Source organism: Gossypium raimondii, chromosome 8 (assembly GCF_025698545.1).
Source record: "Gossypium raimondii isolate GPD5lz chromosome 8, ASM2569854v1, whole genome shotgun sequence".
Lineage (NCBI taxonomy): Eukaryota > Viridiplantae > Streptophyta > Magnoliopsida > Malvales > Malvaceae > Gossypium > Gossypium raimondii.
The window spans coordinates 451073-471465 of NC_068572.1; the positions used below are offsets into that span (position 1 = coordinate 451073).

At 35.0% G+C, this 20393-nt stretch overlaps 1 protein-coding gene across 1 annotated transcript; it reads left to right on the top strand.

Annotated features, from left to right (window-relative positions):
• The first annotated feature begins 4903 nt into the window (after positions 1-4903).
• LOC105789995 (cation/H(+) antiporter 4) lies at positions 4904-16813 on the top strand. Its single transcript, XM_052634386.1, is given in 11 exon segments — positions 4904-5011; positions 5282-5341; positions 5433-5469; positions 5472-5538; positions 5540-5710; positions 5712-5768; positions 5770-6136; positions 7081-8196; positions 14509-14901; positions 15003-15105; positions 16629-16813. Coding segments are annotated over 11 exon segments (2664 nt in total).
• Positions 16814-20393: the final 3580 nt, after the last annotated feature.

Consider the following 20393-nt stretch of genomic DNA (forward strand, 5'->3'; position numbering starts at 1 on the left):
AGCAATTCACCATTCTAACATTTTACTACAATATGCTTAAGTTTACAATTTACCATTACATCATGCTGAGTTAGCCAGTCCATACCCAGAATTACATCAAATTCATCAAATAGAAACAATATCAAATCAGTCGAGAAACAATAACCATGTACCATTAACAGACAATTTTTACAAATTTTATCTACCATCACAAACTGGCCTAGGGGGTTTAAAACTTTAACCACAAATTTAGTGGATTTAACAGATAGATTTTTAATAAAGGTTAATTTCGTACAAATGTATGAATGTGTTGAACCAGGGTCAATCAAAGCAGTAATATCAGTATCAAGAAGAGAAAAAGTATCAGTAATGATGTCTGGTGCAGAATCATTCTCTCTTGCACGAATAGCATATGACCTTGCTGGTGCTTGTGCTTCAAATTTAGCAATTGAACCTTTTTTTGTACCTCAGCTACCATTGGCAATGCTAAGGTTACGAGGTGGTCTACCTCTCGAGGCAGGGTTGCTCGGCCTTGAAGTCTAAATAGTATCTTTTTCAGTTATTTCTGGGCAATCTTTGAGATAATGGTCAAGAGAACCACATCTAAAACAGACTCTGCTTCTCATGTGGTACTCACTAAAATGAAATTTATTACAATTTTTGCATTTAGGTTTGGGATTCCCAACACTTCCAGCACTTGCTACTGATGGGGCCGGAGATATCGGATTAGAGCGTTGAGAGCCTCGGTCTTTTCCAGAATACCCCACAGATGTGATACAATGATCATGATATTTCTTTAATTTCTTTGAAGCCGACGATTGTGACTTTCCCATAAATCTTTTACTCGGAGTTCAGGCTTTTATCTCTATTTGCCTCTTTTCTTTGCTTAGCTCATCGGCTTTATGTGCCCGGTCAACTAACACTACAAAATTCCTTTAATTCCAGAATTCCAATCAATAACTTAATGTCTTCATTTAATCCTTCTTCAAAACGTTTACACATGGCAACTTCAGTCGGAATACACTCTCTAGCACACTTGCTTAATCTGAAAAATTCTCGTTCGTACTCAGATACTGTCATATTTCCCTGTTTAAGCTCTAAAAATTCTTTTCTTTTCTAATCCAAAAATCTCTGACTAATATACTTCTTTTTGAATTCTGCTTGGAAAAATTCCCATGTAACATTTTCCTTTTGTACAACAGAAACCAAAGTATTCCACCACTGATAAGCTGAGTCTTTCAACAGTGATACAACATATTTAAGACACTCAGTCGGTGTACATGATAATTCATCTAAAACTCTAGTGGTATACTCTAACCAGAATTATTCCCTTTCTGGATCATCTTCAGCAGTAGCCCTAAATTCCTTCGCATCATATTTACGAATTTTATCTATCGGTGGCTTACCAGTTCTAACAAATTTTATACCTTATGGAATATCAAGAATCGGTTAAGGGACAAGAGGAGGAGGTTGTTGTACAATAGGATTTATTCTCAAAATTCAGTGAATCATTCGTTCATCATTTGAAAAAAGGCTCATTTTGCCTCCTTACCTTGGCCCTCAGATACGAGCCTTTTACTGCTTGACACAGCTCTTTGCACTGAAGCTTGAGCATTGCTCTCAGCTTCCTCGAATTCAGATCAGTTGGATGACATTACTATATAAAAAACATGTTTAAAATAATTAAGATTTATCATACTATGACAAAGTATATAATGGCATGTATAGCTAGACTCGTACTTGCTATGTTAGTTTGAAAATTGGCTAAACCGTAGCTCTGATACCAATAAATTTAACACTCCCAACCCATATCTGTCACCAAAACATGGTTACAGAGCATTACCAGAGTTTACAGATTAAAAAAATAGTTTACACATATCATTTACTATTTATAACCGAAATCAATCATATTGTCCCTTAAATGGGCCATCGAGGCCCAAAATATGCATTTAGATCAAATCGGGACTAAACTGGGAACTAAAAGAATTTTTCGCTAAATTTTAAAAGCTTTCTTAGGTGCAGGGGACACACGTCTATGTGGCCAAGTGACACGCCCGTGTCCCAGATTGTGTGGGCATTCGATGTGAAACACACGGTCGTGTCCCATCTCGTGTTCAAATTAAGGTAACTACTTACTTGAGTCACACGGCTAAGCCACACGCCCGTGTGCTAGGCCGTGTGAGCAATTTATTTTACATTAATTAGGTGTAGGGGTCACATGGCCAAGTTACACGCCCGTGTGCTAGGCCGTGTGTCACACACGGTTGAGACACAAGCCTATGTGTCTACGCGTGTGGACGAAAATATGCCATTTTCAAGGCCACTTTTCTCACCCAAATTTGCCTTAAACCTACAAAAACACTTGAATACGTTCACCAACCAATTCAAGACATTAAAACCAAGCCCAAAACCAATCTTATTCATGAGATATCATCACATGTATTTAAGTATTCAAACTTACCTATTTGTATAATCATATAAGTTTATCAAAATTCAATCTATCATACCAAGCACATATATATTAAACATGATATGACCTCCTACATTTACATCAAACATACCATCACTAGCCATTCCAAGGGCTAGTTACAACACACCATATACATGCCATCATTGGCCAATTTAACCTATATATGCCATTATACTAAAATAAGTTTGCTATTTATACCAAAACAAGCTGAAGGATAGTTGATGTTGCTCCAACAACGTCCAACCTTCACGAGCTTCCAAGTACTATAAAACAGAGAAAAGAAAACCGAGTAAACATTTACTGATTAGTAAGTTCGTATAACAGGAATTTAACTTACCAATCATGTTCATTTAAAATAAGCTTACATAGCACACCCAAATCAATGTAATCAATAACCTAAATACACATAATCAGCAACAAGCATGTTAGTTATGTAATTCATATAAATACCAAGAAATATTAATGAGCTCATCAATATTCCATTCCCATATACATATATTTGTTACTTCAAATTTCCAATGAACATATACATATCATATCTTTGTATATCAAGTATTTCTCACAATCATTCATCTATAATTCATATTATCTTATACCTGAAATTTTACCCGTTGAATTATTTAAAATATCGATGAATACTTAGGCAATACACACAAAGTGTACAATACAATAAATCTGTCAACTCATACCCAGTAGCGCTTATAAAAGCACATAAATGGAAAGCTTATCTGGGCTAAAACAGGAAGCTCATAAGAGCAATATTCAGGAAGCTCGTGTGAGCCTATAACTGTAGCTCCTAAGAGCTATTAATCGGGGAGCTCCAGATAGCCATTTATCGAGAAGTTCAAGCGAGCCATATCGGGAAGCTCCGGAGAGCCATTAATCAGGAAGCTTACAAATAGCCTTTAATTGGAAAGCTCCAGAGAGCCATTTATCAGGAAGCTCACAAAGAGCCTTTAATTAGGAAGCTTAAAAGAGCTAAGGTGTGCCCATTACACATGTAGGATCACAACCTATCGGGATGCTCCGAAGAGCTATAACAGGAAGCTCACAAGAACCATTTAACAGAAAGCTCATGAGAGCTAATAATGGGATGCTCTTTTGAGCTATGGTGTGTCCGCAACATATGCAAGACCACAACCAATATGGGATCCCTGTATCCAATCGATTTTCATGTATTCAAACGGGATTTAATATTTATCGGGCATTATCAGATTTTATGATTAATTTTATAAACATACCAATTTCACAATTCAGCATTCATAAATACAACATTTAATTCAAATATGTAATATACAAAATCTAGTCACATGAACTTACCTCGACACTTGCTCGTGTACGAAAATCTACTAATCCGATACTTTTTGTTTTCCTCGGTCCAATTTCGTACTAGGTCTATCCGGATCTATATGAGTAAATTTAACATCAATTTAATACATTTCATATTCAATTCAATTCAATTTACATCCTAGGTAAAATTACCATTTTTCCCTATATTTTTAATTAATTCTAATTTTGTCCCTAGACTTGGAAGATGAAATTCATTACATTTAATCTTCATTCCAAGTCTAGAAATTTCATACATAATAATAGAAATCCCATGAATTTCATAAAATTCATAATTTTCCATGAATTCAACATTTTTTTGAATTTAGTCCTTTTTAACAAATTAGACGTGTAATCGATAAAATTTTTGAAAGAAATTTTTATAATACATTCCTATCATACCATAGACTATAAAATAATATTAAAATTAATTTTCTTCTGACCTTAAATTTGTGGTTTTGAAACCACTGTTTCGATTTTATTGAAAACCGGCTGTTACAACAATCAAATCGCCGTTAGAATATAAAATACTTGAATGTAAATCAAGTTAAATTTGTTCAATCAAGATTAAATTGACGAAACGTATAAATATTAAAAGTTACATTTATTATTATACCAATAAAAGTTATGTACAATTGTCGAAAAATAATTGACCCTGTTTGGCAATTGACTGATAAATGGTTACAGTGGATGATTTGATTAAATTGATATGTGTAAAATGATAAATAAGGATACAACACAAATAAGGATATGTAATTTTGTTAATTTTGCATTTGGTAACACCTTTTTTTTTCAAGTGGCCGAAAATCTAGTTGAAACAACGAGAATTTGTTGAACATTAACAAGAAAAGCCAAAAATAGTTGCTAATTTAATATTTTAACCCTCTTGATTAAAACATTACAACAAATTTCTTTAATTTGAATTCCAAGAAAAATTCTACGTAAAGCATTAAACCTTACACTATTCTTTCGCTTATCATCCAATTCCTTCCCTTCATTAATACCGAATCTTAGCGACACTAATGTAGTAGCTATGGTGAATCATTGCCTCCGCCATATGTTCTCTACGAGAATGCAACATATGAATTTTGCTTCGCTTTTACCTCCTAAGGTGAATTCCACCAGTATATGGGAAAATGCGATCGACCGCCCATGATTTTCGATTACTCGCTGCCGCTTTTTGAGTGCAGTCGTCATGATATTCTTGGTCAATCATCTAGTTTATACCATCTTGAGGTCTATTGGTATCACCTTATTTGCCTCACAAATGTTTGTATGTTAATCCATCACCTACTCTCTCTTTCTATATTTCTTAGCCTATTATGCTTCATGAAATGTATGTCAACTAAGTGAAACCTTGTTTTCTTTTTTACTAGTCCGGCTTTATTATGGTCCCTATATTCAAACAAGAACAAATGGAGAGAATATTCCAGCATCAGGAGTTAGGTATACAAATCATGGACACTGTATCGTTGTTCGGTTTCACATTATTTTTCTTCCTAACAGAGTGAAAATGGACATCAAGTCGGCATTCAGACAACAAAGAGATCCCTAGGGATCAGCATCGTATCCCTTTATCTCCCATCTTGGTCGGTGGAGCTGTTCAAGTAACCTCGACAACCTAATGAACCCGAACACATAAGAACCGAACGCCTAGTCGAACACCGATCAAGCGCTAACATCGCTTCCGGTCATCGCTGCCTACTAGCCGAGCTCAAGATCTTAAATACCGAACTCTGACGACTTGCCCTATCATCTATCATGTGAGGTGACTTGAGCACCTTGTTTTAGTCCACATAATTACGTTTCACGACATATTTCCTCATCCCCATTCTCGGTTTTAGTACGAGGAGTGATCATGTGTTGTTTCATAGCACTCATTTTCTTTGTGTTTCGTCCATTGATGTATTGGGTAATTAAAAAAACACCCAATGGGGACCGATCATGAAGTGTACATCACAACCACCATGATGGTTGCTATAGGGTGTCAGATTTACACATTGGACCGATCGATCTCCTTTAATCGGTGCTTTTCTCTTCGGCCTAGCTGTCCCTGACGGTCCGCCGCTAGGGTCGGCATTGATAGACAAGTTTGAATGCTTTACCAATGGCCTCTTTCTTTCAGTCTACGTGACATCGTCGACAATGAGGGTTAGATTACAGAATTGGTTGTCGGATCCGTCCCACGTCAAATTTTCTATCATTTTTGCTATCGCGACATTCTTTGCCAAACTAATACCATGTTGCATAGGTTCATTTTTAAACTTTATGCCTTTTAGGGACGCCTTGGCTTTTGGTCTCATTATGAGTAGCAAAGGCATTGTCCAGTTGTCCCATATTTGTACTTTCAGGGACAATAAGGTAAAATCTAAATTAAATTCTTTTTTTTACTATTTGATATTTAAATTATTATTTTTCGTCTTAGTTTACCTTTAAAATAATCAATTTACCAGTAAGAACTTCACATGTGGCATATTCTTATTGGACATAGATAATTTTTTTTTTGTAAAGTGGGGTAAAAGAAGTTTTAAAAATCAAATTAAGAAAACGAGAATAGTTTAAGAGCCAAATCAAGAGTAAAATCTTAAAAGGTAAAATTTTATATACGATCCCTATACCATGTTTCTTTGGTATAGTTGATCCTTATAATATAATTTGATCATTTCTAATCTCTTAATTTTCAAAATTACATTTTAGCCTTAAAACAAACATTTTTTTAAATATGCGAAAAAATTATTCAACTATAGAAAATGTTAAATTATATATGCAAAATCATCTAGTCCAAAAAAAAGCCACATCAAATATTTGGTGGAATAATGGAAAGCTGAGTGTAGGTTTCAAAATACGCATTTCAGAAAAGGGTTAATATGTTATTCGGTACTTGAGTTTGCTTTCAATGTTCAATTTGGTATTTAAAGCTTTTTTATCCCAAATTCGTACATGAGTTTGGTTTCAATGTTCATTTTAGTATTTAAGTTTTTTGATTTGATACTTGAGTTTTTCTTCATCCCAATTAAGTACATGAGTTTTACTTTAATGTTCCATTGGTATCCCAATTAAGTACATATGATTTTTTAATAAAGCACATATGAAATTCATTGCACCATATGATGTTGTTTCAAAATTTAAACCCTTGTGAAAGGTAAATAATTTAGAAATAATCAAATTATAGTAGAGACTTGAACTTGTCAAACAAACACCCTATGAGGACCTTTTATACAATTTGACCAATCAAAAACTTAATTAGAATCTCCCAAATCTTTTTGATTGTTTTGGAAATCTCTAATTATCTTTTTCATTTGCAGATTATATCACAAAATGTTTTTACCGCCATGATCTTTTGCATTTTGGCAAATGTAACTATAGTCCCACTCCTGGTGAGGTTCCTTTATGACCCGAATTCAAGAAAATATAGATCATATGAGACACGAAACTTAATGCACTTAAAACCCGATGCTGAGTTACGGGTTCTAGCATGTGTACACACACCCGATAATGTCCCAGCTATGATCTATTTACTTGATCTCAGTTGCCCGACAAAAGAGAGTCCCAATCTTGTTTATGTCCTTCACTTGATCGAGCTAAGGGGTCGAAATTCACCAGTGTTTATAGCTCACCACAATCAAGAAACTAGCACCGCTCCTAGTAGTTTCTTCGAGAACATCATTCCATTCTATGAGTACGAGGGGAACAATTGGGATTTGGTCACGGTTAACGCTTTCACAACAATTACACCACTGAAGCTCATGCATGATGATATTTGCACAATGGCTCTCGACAAGAAAACGTCTTTTATAATTCTTCCGTTCCATAGAAAATGGTCGATTGATGGATCACTTGAAGAAGAAAATAATGTGGTAAAAAACTTGAATTGCAACATCTTGGACCAAGCACCGTGTTCAATCGGGATCCTAATCGACCGTGGGAGGATACAGAAATCGATGAAGCCGTCATCACCATCTTTCTCAATTGGGATGCTTTTCTTGGGCGGAAATGACGATAGAGAGGCTTTAGTACTGGCGAAAAGGATGGCTCGAGACCCTCGGGTGAAGCTAACCGTGATCCATCTTACTGCGTATCAAGATTGCAAGAACGTTGTATACTGGGACACAGTGTTGGATATCGAGATGTTGAAAGATGTTAAGCAAAATAATGGAGTACTGGGTAATGGTTGTGACATAAAGTACGTAGAAGAAGTGTCAAATTCCGGAGCGCAAACTATAAAGCTCATTAGGTCAATCGCCAACGGTTATGATTTAATGATCGTCGGTAGACGCTACGGGGTGGAGTCGATACTATTGACGGGCTTATCAGAATGGAGTGAATTCCCTGATCTAGGGGTTGTCGGAGACCTTTTTGCATCCATGGATTTAGATAGTAGGGTATCTGTATTAGTTGTGCAACAACAAAAATGTATAAATGTAAATTGACATTGATTACTTGGTTGGTATTAACATTGTTGCTAATACAAGTCATATGCTAATATCGTTAAAGTCATGACGATTTCATCGTATTAAGATGCATGTTAAACTTTTTTTAATTAAGTTTATTTTCTTCCAAATAATTAGATAATGCGATCTCTTAATTTAGTTTCACTTTGAATTCATTATTTAACCCAATTAAATAAATATCCAAAGTGACTGAATTAACTCAAGATAATCTAATCATTGAATCAAGAAAACACATATTATTCTATTGAGTAAATTCCATGAACCATTTCTCATTTAATCATTTACGGTTCCATATAACTATTCGTGTCAAATGTAATCCGTTAAAGAATTACGTTGAGCTAGTGGAGAATCCAACTAGACATAATTAGGGCCTAAATAATTTGTAATTAAATTTTGACTCTTCGTCTATTAATAAAAAATTATTTAGTTACAGAGTCATTCCACTAAAGTACCGGGACTGAACTCCTTATTATATACCATTACAAAAGGTACAAATTTCAAGCTTTAGCCCAATGACCTTGTCATATGTGTGTTATCCTCCTAGGATATCCATTTTCTCTTTAGGTTTAATCCATTAACTTAATTCAATCTATTTTATCTCATGGTCACCATTTTATCTTCTGCAATGAAAATGATCATTACTCATATTAGAAATGATAAAATCATTTTCCCTAGACAGATGACCCTTGGTTAGGTTCTATTTTCATAATCCGTAATGAGAGGATACCATTTACTCTTGATTACAACTATGGGTTCTACTCTTGTAAGTGATGCCATGCCATATATAATTCATATGCCTAATATACCAACTTTCGGTCCTACTACCATGATAGCACAAGTTTTTAATATATCAATAAACATTTGTTACACACACATGTTCATTCACTTACTTAGGATTTAGGCAAGTTACGCGATGAACGTCGCATGTGATTAAATCCATAAACAAATCTATGATTAATTCAACTTGTGCCAAATCCAATGTACAGTCAATCCAGACAATCAAATTTATGTCTCTATCTTTAGGAGTCAATCCTGCTTCGATAATCAAAATAAGCTATCTCCCCAATTGGACTTGTAAATGACAAAGTAGTCCTCTATTTAAATCAATTACGTAACCTGATTCTACTGACTATGGACAATTTAGATTATCTATTAATATAAGTTGTCTTTTCGCACTACAATTCATCCATATAATGCATCTTTATATTAGTTAAACCTTAGGTAATTAATGAGTCTATATTTGTTTATACATTTTGCTTGACATGTAAAACCATTAAGGATAATACAACATAGAAATAGTGAATAATATTTTTTATTTTTATGAATAATTAGTTTGGTCATATCAATAATTCATCAAATATGATGAAATTACCACACAATTGTTTCGGGACCACAGATTTGATGAGTAAATTTTTATTTTATTATTTTATTGTTTTAGGGATATTTGTATGATCGTATAAAAATTTCGTTAAGAAATTTTGACGTTTGCATGATTAATTAAGTGAAAAGGACTAAATCATAAAAAGTGTAAAAGCAGAGTGTGATGATTTATCTATTATGTGTCTAGAATAATATTGATGAATTGCACATACATGCCCCTGTTTGTACTTCGGTACCCCTGAATTGCACATACGTGCCCTTGTTTATACTTCGGTACCCTTGAATTGCACATACATGTTCCTGTTTAGACTTTGGTAATTATGAATCGAATGAAATATAAATTGTGTTCAATTCATTGTTAAATTAAATATTATACCATGTTCTTACTAAGCTCTATAAGCTTATTCGTTTTTGTGTATTGTTTTATAGATCGTTGTTGCTGACATTTTGGACGGATCAACTCTTCAGCTCACACTATCCATCGTTTTTGGTAGTTTTTGTATCTCCTAGGGTAATAGCATGTATAAACTTATGTAGATGAATTTGTGGTATTGGATGAATATGTGAATAATAACTAAAAGTGGTTGTGTTTGGTGTCATGTGTGCAAAATAGGTATAATGCTTGCTTTAGAAAGTACTTTTTGTCACTTTTGATATTGGAAGAGAATGGTTTATTAGTATCAATTGATGGTTTGTGTTATTGAGTTATCTTATGTTATGTGTTTAGCAAGCTCTTGGAACTAGTAGTTGATGAATGGTAAGTGGCAACATATGAATATTTAGGTAAGTTTTGGATGTTTTTATTGAGGTGCCTTATATGGCATATTGGTTGATTGATTTGAACTATTGAATTGGTCCTTTCATGTAAAATTCAGTCATGTTTTGATGTTTTGATTAGGTGCACAAAAGGCTTATAGGTGTGTGCATGTTATGAAGTTTGAAATGGCTTGGTTTTGGGCAAATTCATGTCTACACGGCCTGAGACACGGGCGTGTGACTCAGCCGTGTGTGACACACGGCCTGGTGGCACGACCGTGTGTCCCCTGTAGGTTTTAATGCACACAAGTCAAACAGTTACACGGCCTAACACATGGCCTGACACATGGGCGTATAGGGTTTTTTTTCAAGAGTTACACGGCCTGGCACATGGGCGTGTGACTTGGCCGTGTGACCCTACTCAGTGAGTTACATGGGTGAGGACACGGGCTGAAACACGACCTTGAGTCCCTATTTCAAATGTTACACAGCCTGAGACACGACCTTGTGACCCCTACAGTCCAATTTGGTCCTAAATTGTTTCTAAGGTATTTATTGGGCCTTGAAGGCCTAATTTAGGGCCAATGTGTATGCAAATGAATGTATTATAATATGTTTTGGATGATGTTTGAAATGTTTATTTTAAATGTTCTGTATGTACAGTAATGCTTCGTAATCCTAATCTGGTGACGAATACGGGTTAGGGGTGTTACAACTATCATCACATTAACTTGTACTATGGATTTCCCTATTAGATTTGACTCTGATCTAGTAGATTTATGCCATCCTATTTTCAGGATTGCATGCAACTCCACCCAATTACATAAGATCTACTTCTAAATAGGGTCTATTCAACCTCCGATTCAAGCACATCAAACTAGATTAATAATCTAGAAATATCAAACCAAGAATTAAGCACACATAATTGAGAACAAGAAACTAAGTGTTTATTGCGTAAAAATAAAAATCAAATGATAGAAATCATCATAGGGTTCATCTCCCCTAGGTATTTAGAAATTTAGCTAATGCTTGAAAATAAAAACATCCAAGATATAATATAACCGAAAGAAATATAAGAAACTTTTGATAACTTCTAAATAAATCAATTAGGAATCTTCAATCTTGACAGAAATCTGCTTTCGAATTGGCTTCAACGATATTTTTCAAGTTATTTTCTTGAATATTCTTTGACGACGACTCTCTCCTATCTTCTTATTTTTGTCATATATGCCTTAGAATGCTCAAAAAACCTAAAAATCATGATTTTTTACTATTCAATTCACAATCCCGTGAAATCGACACAGCCTACCACACACCCGTGTGGGTCATACGGTTGTGTGGAATGGGTTAACCTGTATGGGTCCTACAACTTGCGTTGACACTCCGATTTTTTCTCTTTTTGCTTCTAAGCGCTCTATTAAGTTTTAAAACATGAATTTAAAGGATTGAGAGTATAAAATTCACAATTAACATCGAATAGTCACCCAAAAACGCATTAAGAATGATATTAAAACTTGTTACTTTTAACACTTATCACTAGTATAAATGCATAACACTTGTACAACAATAGAAAAACTAAAATTCATTCATATTTCTTTTCCTAAATTTCATAACATGGCATCAAGAGCTTAGGTTCCCCTTCTTTTTTTTTCTCTACTCTTTTGATTATGTTTTGGGCTTCATCGCCCCTATTACTTCTCTTTTTCTATCCGTTAACCAACCATTCCCACCATTTTTCGATGTTCTGCTCTTATTTCTTCACTCTTTTTCTATTTGATTAGTCTCTATCATGGAGAAAATAGATATTTCCTGCCCCATTTTTGCTATGCTGGATGGGACAAATTATAATCTTGGGGTTTTTAAGATGCATAGTTTCCTTGTTGGCCGAAAATTGTGGCACATTGTTACTGGAGATTATATTGAACCTATTCGTGAGACGGATGAGATTGCTACCGAGTACAAAGATCGTTTGAAGGATTAGGACAGTAAAAATTATCAGATTATCACTTAGTTTTGTAATACTTTTGTCCTGACATTTATGGGTAGTTTGATGAGTTTGAAATAACAAAAGAGATTTAGGATTTTCTTGCCACTTGATATTGAACCACCGATCTTGCTCATTGCTTCCAATTATGGAATGCCTTGCACAATCTCAAGTAAGAGGCTAAACAATCTGTGAACACCTTTCTAGCCAAAGTGAAGTTTATTTGGACTCAATTGTCCCAAGCCAAGATCAGTGAGGATCATCTTTGCCATATTCAGGTCCTCATGGCACTTCATGCTAAATATGAGCTACTTTAAGCCTCTCTAGTAGTCCCCTTCCATCTTTAGACACTATTGTTAAATAACTTATTTTTTAGTAGACCCATCTGGGGCTAGTTCAGACATCTTTTTTCAATCTTGCTCCTGCTACTAGACCACTATTTCAGAAGTCTAGCTCTGGCAATGTTTTCTGTAAAAATTGTCGTCAGAACAGTCATCAATTCTTTTTCTACCCTAAGGTGGAATTTCGTTACTATCCTAAACACAACCACCTTATTCGAGATTATCCGATTCGTGCCCTTCGGACTAGTGAAACTACTAAGTTTGGTGGATCTCCCATCTCTGAAGGAGTTTTTTTTTCCTACTTCATCAATTGTTTCTGCTGCCCCCACGCATTTTGCTCCTCTCTCATTGAGTGACTTAGTACCTCTCCTGAAATAGGTTATATCTTCTAGTTCCTCTTCTCATTATGTTCTGTCCATCACTCTAACTAATTCTAATTGGCTTTTTCATTCTGCTTGTTATAATCATGTGATACCTAATTTACAAAATTTTTCCATACATGGCTCTACCTCCTCTCATCCATCTGTTCATACAGCTAATGATGCACAAATGCCTATCACACATGTAGGTCATGCATCCACCTCCAACTTTAGTCTTCCAAACACATATTGTGCTTCCTACCTTAGCTTTTAATCTTATTTCTATTGGACGACTTTGTGATATTGGTCCTATTTTTTTTCATCTGGTTGTTAGGTGTATGATCCGACTACGGGATGATTCTTGGAATAGGCTGGAAAGTGGGAAGATAATTTGAGCTCATTTTGCAACCTTCTTTGCTTCAGTGGCATCTTCGACTTAGTCATGTCTCTAAAAGTAAACTTTATCCATTAGTGTCTCGTGGATTATTAGCATTCACCAAATTTGAGTCATTTAAATGTCTTAAGTGTCAACATGCTAAACAACTAGCTTTGTCTTTTACTAGTAGAAGTTCTATTACTACATCTCCTTTCAAACTTATTCACTCTTACATTTGAGGTCCCTCCCTTGTTTCTATTATTACTAGGTTTCAGTATTTTGTTATTTTTATTGATGATTACTCTTATTTCACCTGGATCTACTTCATGAAGAATCGTTCCGAACTACTTGCTATTTCCATTAAATTTTTTAATATGATCAAAACTTAATTTTCTTCTAAAAACTTTTCGTACTGATAATGTTGTAGAATAAAAAGAATCATCTCTTCTTCAATTTTTTAATCAACAAGGCACTCAAATTCAACGTTCTTGTCCCTATATTTCCCAACAAAATGGTCAAGCTGAGCATAAACATAGACACATCTTGGACTCCATTAAGGCTCTTATTCTTTTAGCCAAATGTCTTGGAAAATTTTGGGGGAAATTACTTTAACCGCTGTTCATACAATCAACCATACACGCACTAAACTTCTTAATGATCTCTCTCTGCATGAACTTTTTTTCACAACTCTCCAGATTATTTTGTTCTCAAAACCTTTGGATGTGCTTGTTTTGTACTCCTCCAACCTCATGAACATACTAAACTTGAACTTCGTGCTCATCTTTTTTTGTTTTCTTGGGTATGACATTGAGCATAAAGCCTATCGCTATTGGGATCCAATATCCTATAAATTGTGTATCTCTCGGCATGTTACCTTTTGGAAATATGTTAAGTTTTCTTCTTTGTCCACATTTTATTCTTCGTTGTCATCTTCTCTACATTTTTTCACAGATGCTTCTATTGAATCGTTCCTCTATTTTGATGCATCTGATGAGCTTAGCACTTCTATCTTCCACTTCTACATCCACTGAATTTGAACCAATTGAAGATCATGTTCCTGCTTTTGTTATTCGACGATCTAACTAGGTAAGAGAACCACATTTCCGTTTAAAAGATTATCATTGTTTTTCTGCACTTGTCACCCTCCATGAGCCCCAATCCTATCGTGAGGCTAATGCTAATCCTTCTTGGCAGCAAGCATTGAAGAAAAGTCATACTTGGGCTTTGGTTAATCCTCCACTTGGCAAGATATTGATTGGTTATAAATGGGTGTACAAAATCAAGACTTATTCAAATGGATTTGTTGAGCGCTATAAAGCTCGACTTGTAGTCAAAGGATACACCCAAGAGTATGGTATTGACTATAAGGAAACCTTTGCTCCTATGGCTCGTCTCACTTCTGTTCATAGTCTATTAGCCATATTTGCAGTTAAACCTAGAAATTGCATCAGATGGATGTCAGTAATGCCTTTCTCAATGGTGATTTACATGAAGAAATCTACATGCATGCTTCACCAGGGTATTCTCATTCTCCTAATCAAGTGTGCAAACTTCAACGTACTTTGTATGGTTTGAAACAGACCCCTCGAACTTGGTTTGTAAAATTCAGCACCATTGTATTTGTATTTGGCTTTGTATCAAGTCCTCATGATTCTGAGTTATTTGCTCGGTACTCTGTTCAAGGTATGATCTTACTTCTTCTCCATGTGGATGATATGATTATCATAGGGGATGACACAAAGGGCATCATTGAACTGTAACAGTACCTTAGTCAACACTTTGAGATGAAGGATCTTGGGCCTCTTTGAAACACCCCTTATCCCTTATTCGTCACCAGAACAGGGTTTAGGAGCATTACCGAAGTTTTCAAATCAAACTCAGATATTTTATATTACCTAACATTCATATCAGATATTAATTATAAATGAATTATATTGTCCCTTGTATGAGCCCTCGAGGCCCAAAACATCATTAAAAATAAGTCGAGACTAAATCGGTAACTCAGAGAATTTTTCGTGAAACCTTAAAAATTTTCCTAAGTGCAAGGTACACACGCCTGTGTGGTCAGGCCGTGTCAGTGACACAACCGTGTCTTAGGTCGTGTGTATTTGAAGTACGGCACATGGCCATGCCCCCAGCCCGTGTAACACTATATTTAAGTGCAGGGGTCACACGGCCAAGACACACGCCCATGTCCTAGGCCATGTGAAAATTCATGAGCATTCTGTTTTGAATTTTTAAGATGCAGAGGACACACGGCCAGAACACACGCTCATGTGCTATGCAGTGTGTCACACACGGCTGAGATACATGCCCGTGTGGACAAAACAAGGTCATTTTCAAGATTTATTGCTCACTCAATTTCACCTTCCACCTACATAAACACTTAACACATTCACCAACCAATTCAAGACATTTAAACCAAGCCAAAACCAAGTCTTATGCATGATACTTCATCACATCTATTCCTATACTCAATCTTACCTAATTGATCAAATTACATATATGCATACTTTATCAATTATGCTATCTCCATTCATTCATCCAAATGCTTACTATCATTAAACCATTTCAATTTCACACATCCAACATGTTAAGGCCGTATATATACACACTTTTCAAAATATACCAAACACAAGCCATACTAATGGCTAGTTACAACCAAAATATTTAAAATGCCAACAAAGACCAAGTTAACCTATACATGCCATTATAACCAAAATTAGTTTCATCATTGTACCGAAATGGGCCAGTGGATAGTGTGAGTGATCTTCGCCAAGCTTCCAAACCAACGAGCTTTCGAGTACTATAAAACAAAGAAAATACAACTGAGTAAGCACTTAATGCTTAGTAAGTTCGTATAACGGGAAATTAACTTGCCATTCATTTACTTATATAGTAAACATGCATAATACATCCAAAGCAATTTGGCAATTAGCCTAACACATATAACCTCAACAAACATGTTAGTCATGTATTTCATGTGAATAACAAGAACAAGGATGAGCTCATAAGGTATTGAGTTTCCAAGTATTTCATGCATATACAGATAATAGTTTCATTTTGCTTTACATGTTCTCATGTCAGAATTTCACCCGTTGAATCATTTGAAATCCCGATGGATACTTGGGTAGTACACTTGAAGTGAACAATACTATAAATACGTTAATTCATATCCGGGAGTGCTTTTATGAGCACTTAAATAGAAAGCTCTCTCAAGCACTATAACAGGAAGCTCATTGAGCCTTGTAACGGGAAGCTTATCCGGGCAATACAACAGGAAACACACAAAGAACCTATAACGGGTAGCTCCGAAGAGCAATTAATGGGTAGCTCCGAAGAGCATTTAACGAGTAGCTCCGAAGAGTACTTAACGAGAAGCACTGGATAGCCATATAACGGGAAGTTCAAGCGAGCACTAACGGGAAGATCACAAAGAGCCTTTAATCGAGAAGCTCACAAAGGTCCATATAACGGGACGCTCATAAGAGTTGCGGTATGCCCACAACACATTTAGGGTCACAACCGATAGGGATGCTCCGAAGAGCATTTAACGAGAAGCCCACAAGAACACTATATAACGGAAAGCTTGAGAGGGCTTGTAACGGTATACTCTTTAGAGCTACGGTATGTCTGCAACATATGCAGGACCACTACCTTTTCGGGAAACAGAACCCTGTATCCAATCGAATTTCATTCATTCAAACAAGATTTAACATTTATCAGGCATTTTCCGGATATATGATCAGATTTCATATACATGGCCAATACACAATTCACATGCAAATCATTGAAATCAATTCAAACATATAATTACACAATTAAGTTACACGGATTTACCTCGACAATTGTTCATGACTTATAAACTACTAATTCAATATTTTTTCTTTTTCACGATCTAACTCTGTTTTTTGATCTATTCGGATCTATAAAACTAAATTTAACATCAATTTAATACTCAATCCAATCCAAGTCACATCTTAAGCAAAATTATTGGTTTGCCCCTATACTTTTAATTATGATGATTTCGTCCCCAGACTCGAAAAATGAAATTCATGCAATTTAATCCTTATTCCTAGCCCAACCAAATTTTACATGTATCAATAGCAGCCCATGTATTTCACAAAAATTAGAATTTTTTTCATGAATTTTACATTTTTACAATTTAGTCCCTAAAACACATTTTCATCAAAATTCCTTTAACAAAAATTGTTTATCTATCAACAACCTTTCATTTTCTACCACAAACTTTATAATTCAACTATATTCATCCATGAAAAAATCCTAAAACTTTGATAACTTGGCAAATTAATCCCCAAAATAGCTTAATTATGCTATTACAATCTCGGAAACATAAAAATTACTAAAAACAGGTCAAGAATTCATACCTAATTAAGTCAAGAAAGCTTGCTTGAACACTTTTCTTTTAGCTAGGGTTTCCATAAAAAAATTTAGTAAAGATGATGATAAATGAAGATATTTTCTTTATTTAATCATTTATCATCTTTAATATTTTTATTTCCAATTTCATCCTTTTCCTTAATTAAATTTCCATGGATGAATCATCATCCTTATCTACTAACTTCTCTCAATGGTTTATTTGCCATATAAGGACCTCAAACTTTGAATTTCATAGATATTTTATACTTATAGCTACTAGAACCCAACTTTTGCATTTCATGCAATTTGGTCCTTTTATCAATTAAACATGTGATCAGTAAAATTTTCTTAACAAAACTTTCATACGATTTTCTTATTATAATTCAGACCATGAAATAATATTAAAATAATTTTCTTCTCGAATTTGAATTTTTGGTCCCGAAACAACTGTTTCGATTTCACTGAAAATGGGCCGTTACAACTCTCCCCCTTAAAGAATTTTCGTCCTCGAAAACCTTACTAGTAAAGAGGTTTGGTTATTGCTTCCTTATTGTTTCCTCCAGTTCCCAAGTAGTTTCTTCTATTCCGTGTCGCTGCCAGAGGACTTTTACTAACGCTACCTTTCTATTTCTCAATTATTTTGTCTCACGTGCCAAATTTTTTATCGGTTCCTCATTGGACTTCATATCAGGCGAAATCTCCACATTTGTTGGAGAGATAACATGTGAAGGGTCTAACCGATACCGTCGTAACATAGACACGTGGAAAATATTATGAACTCTCTCGAGTTCTGCTGGTAGTGCCAATCTGTACGCAACAGGTCCAATTCTTTCAGTGATCTCGTACGACCCAATAAACCATTGACTCAATTTGCCTTTAGGATGAATCGAAGAACTTTCTTCCAAGGTGAAACTTTCAAGAAAACATTTTCGCCAACTTGAAATTCTATTTCTTTTCTTTTAAGATCTGCATATGATTTCTGTCGATCAGAAGCTGCTTTTAAGCTATCTCGGATCACTTTCACCTTTTCTTCAGTTTTCTCGAATGAAATCAACTCTATGTATTCTACATTTTTATCCATACAAATCTTTATAAGGTGTCATTTTTATGCTTGACTGCTAACTATTATTGTATGCAAATTCGACTAACAACAAATACTTTTTCCAATTGCCTTCGAATTCTAATATATAGCACCGTAGCATTTTCAGATTGACTATTCATCTAAGGATTAAATGCAGTACTGAAATATAATTGTATACCCAGAGCTTCTTGTAACTTTTTCCAGAGTCGAGATTTAAATCGCGGATCTCTGTTAGAAATAATAGAAACTGGTACTCCATGTAGCCTGGCAATCTCAGAAACAAACAACTCTCCTAATCTATCCAAGGAAAAATCCATACGTACCGGAATAAAGTGTGCAGACTTTGTCAAACGGTCAACGATTACCCAAATGACATCTTTCTTTTTCGGAGATAGGGGTAACCTTGATACAAAGTCCATAGTAACTCATTCCTATTTCCATCTGGTATCGTCACTGGCTATAGCAAATCCGAAGGTATTTGATGTTCAGCCTTAACTTGCTGACATGTCAAACATCTAGATACGAATTCAGAAATATCATGCTTCATTCCCGGCCACCAGTACATCTTTTTTAATTCATTATACATTCTATTAATTTTCGGATGTACTAACATAGTACCATTATAAGCTTCGTACAAAATCTTCTGTAAATTCTTCGGTACACAAACTCTGCCTTTGAACAATAGGCAATCATCAAATCTAATCTGGTATTCTGAATTAGAAATCGATTCACACTGTACTCGTTTAGCTACTCATTATCACTTTTTCTAAGCTTCGCAAATCTGTTGTAAAAACATCAATTTAACTTTTCACTCAGCTATGATTGAGCCATCATCAGAAAATGAAAACCGGGTATTCATTACTCGCAAAGCAAACAGAGACTTCCTATTCAAAGCATCTGCAACCATATTTACCTTTCCAAGATGATAATCTATAACCAAATCATAGTCTTTCAACAATTCAAGTCACTTACGCTGTCTCAAATTCAAATCTTTCTGTGACATCAGGTATTTCAAACTTTTATGATCAGTGAATCTTTGACACTTTTCACAGAACAAATAGTGTCGCCAAATTTTCAGTGCAAACACAATTGCTGCTAATTGAAGATCATGTATCAAGTAGTTCTTTTCATATGGCTTAAGCTGTCTAGAAGCATAGGTTATTACTTTACCTTCTTGCATCAAAACAGAGCCTAAGCCATTCAATGATGCATCACTGTAAATCACAAATTCTTTACCCGATTCAGGTTGAACCAGAACTGGTGTTTTAATTAATAGGGCCTTCAACCGATTAAAGCTTTGCTAGCACTTATCAGACTATTCAAATTTCACATCTTTTTGCAATAACCGTGTTATCGAATAAGGTATCATCGAGAATCCTTGTAAAAATCTCTGATAATACTCGACTAATCCCAGAAAACTTCTGACTTCAAACGTATTTTTTGAAGGTTTCCAGTTAACAATAGTTGATATTTTACTCAGATCAATTCTAATACCTTCAGCCGACACTAT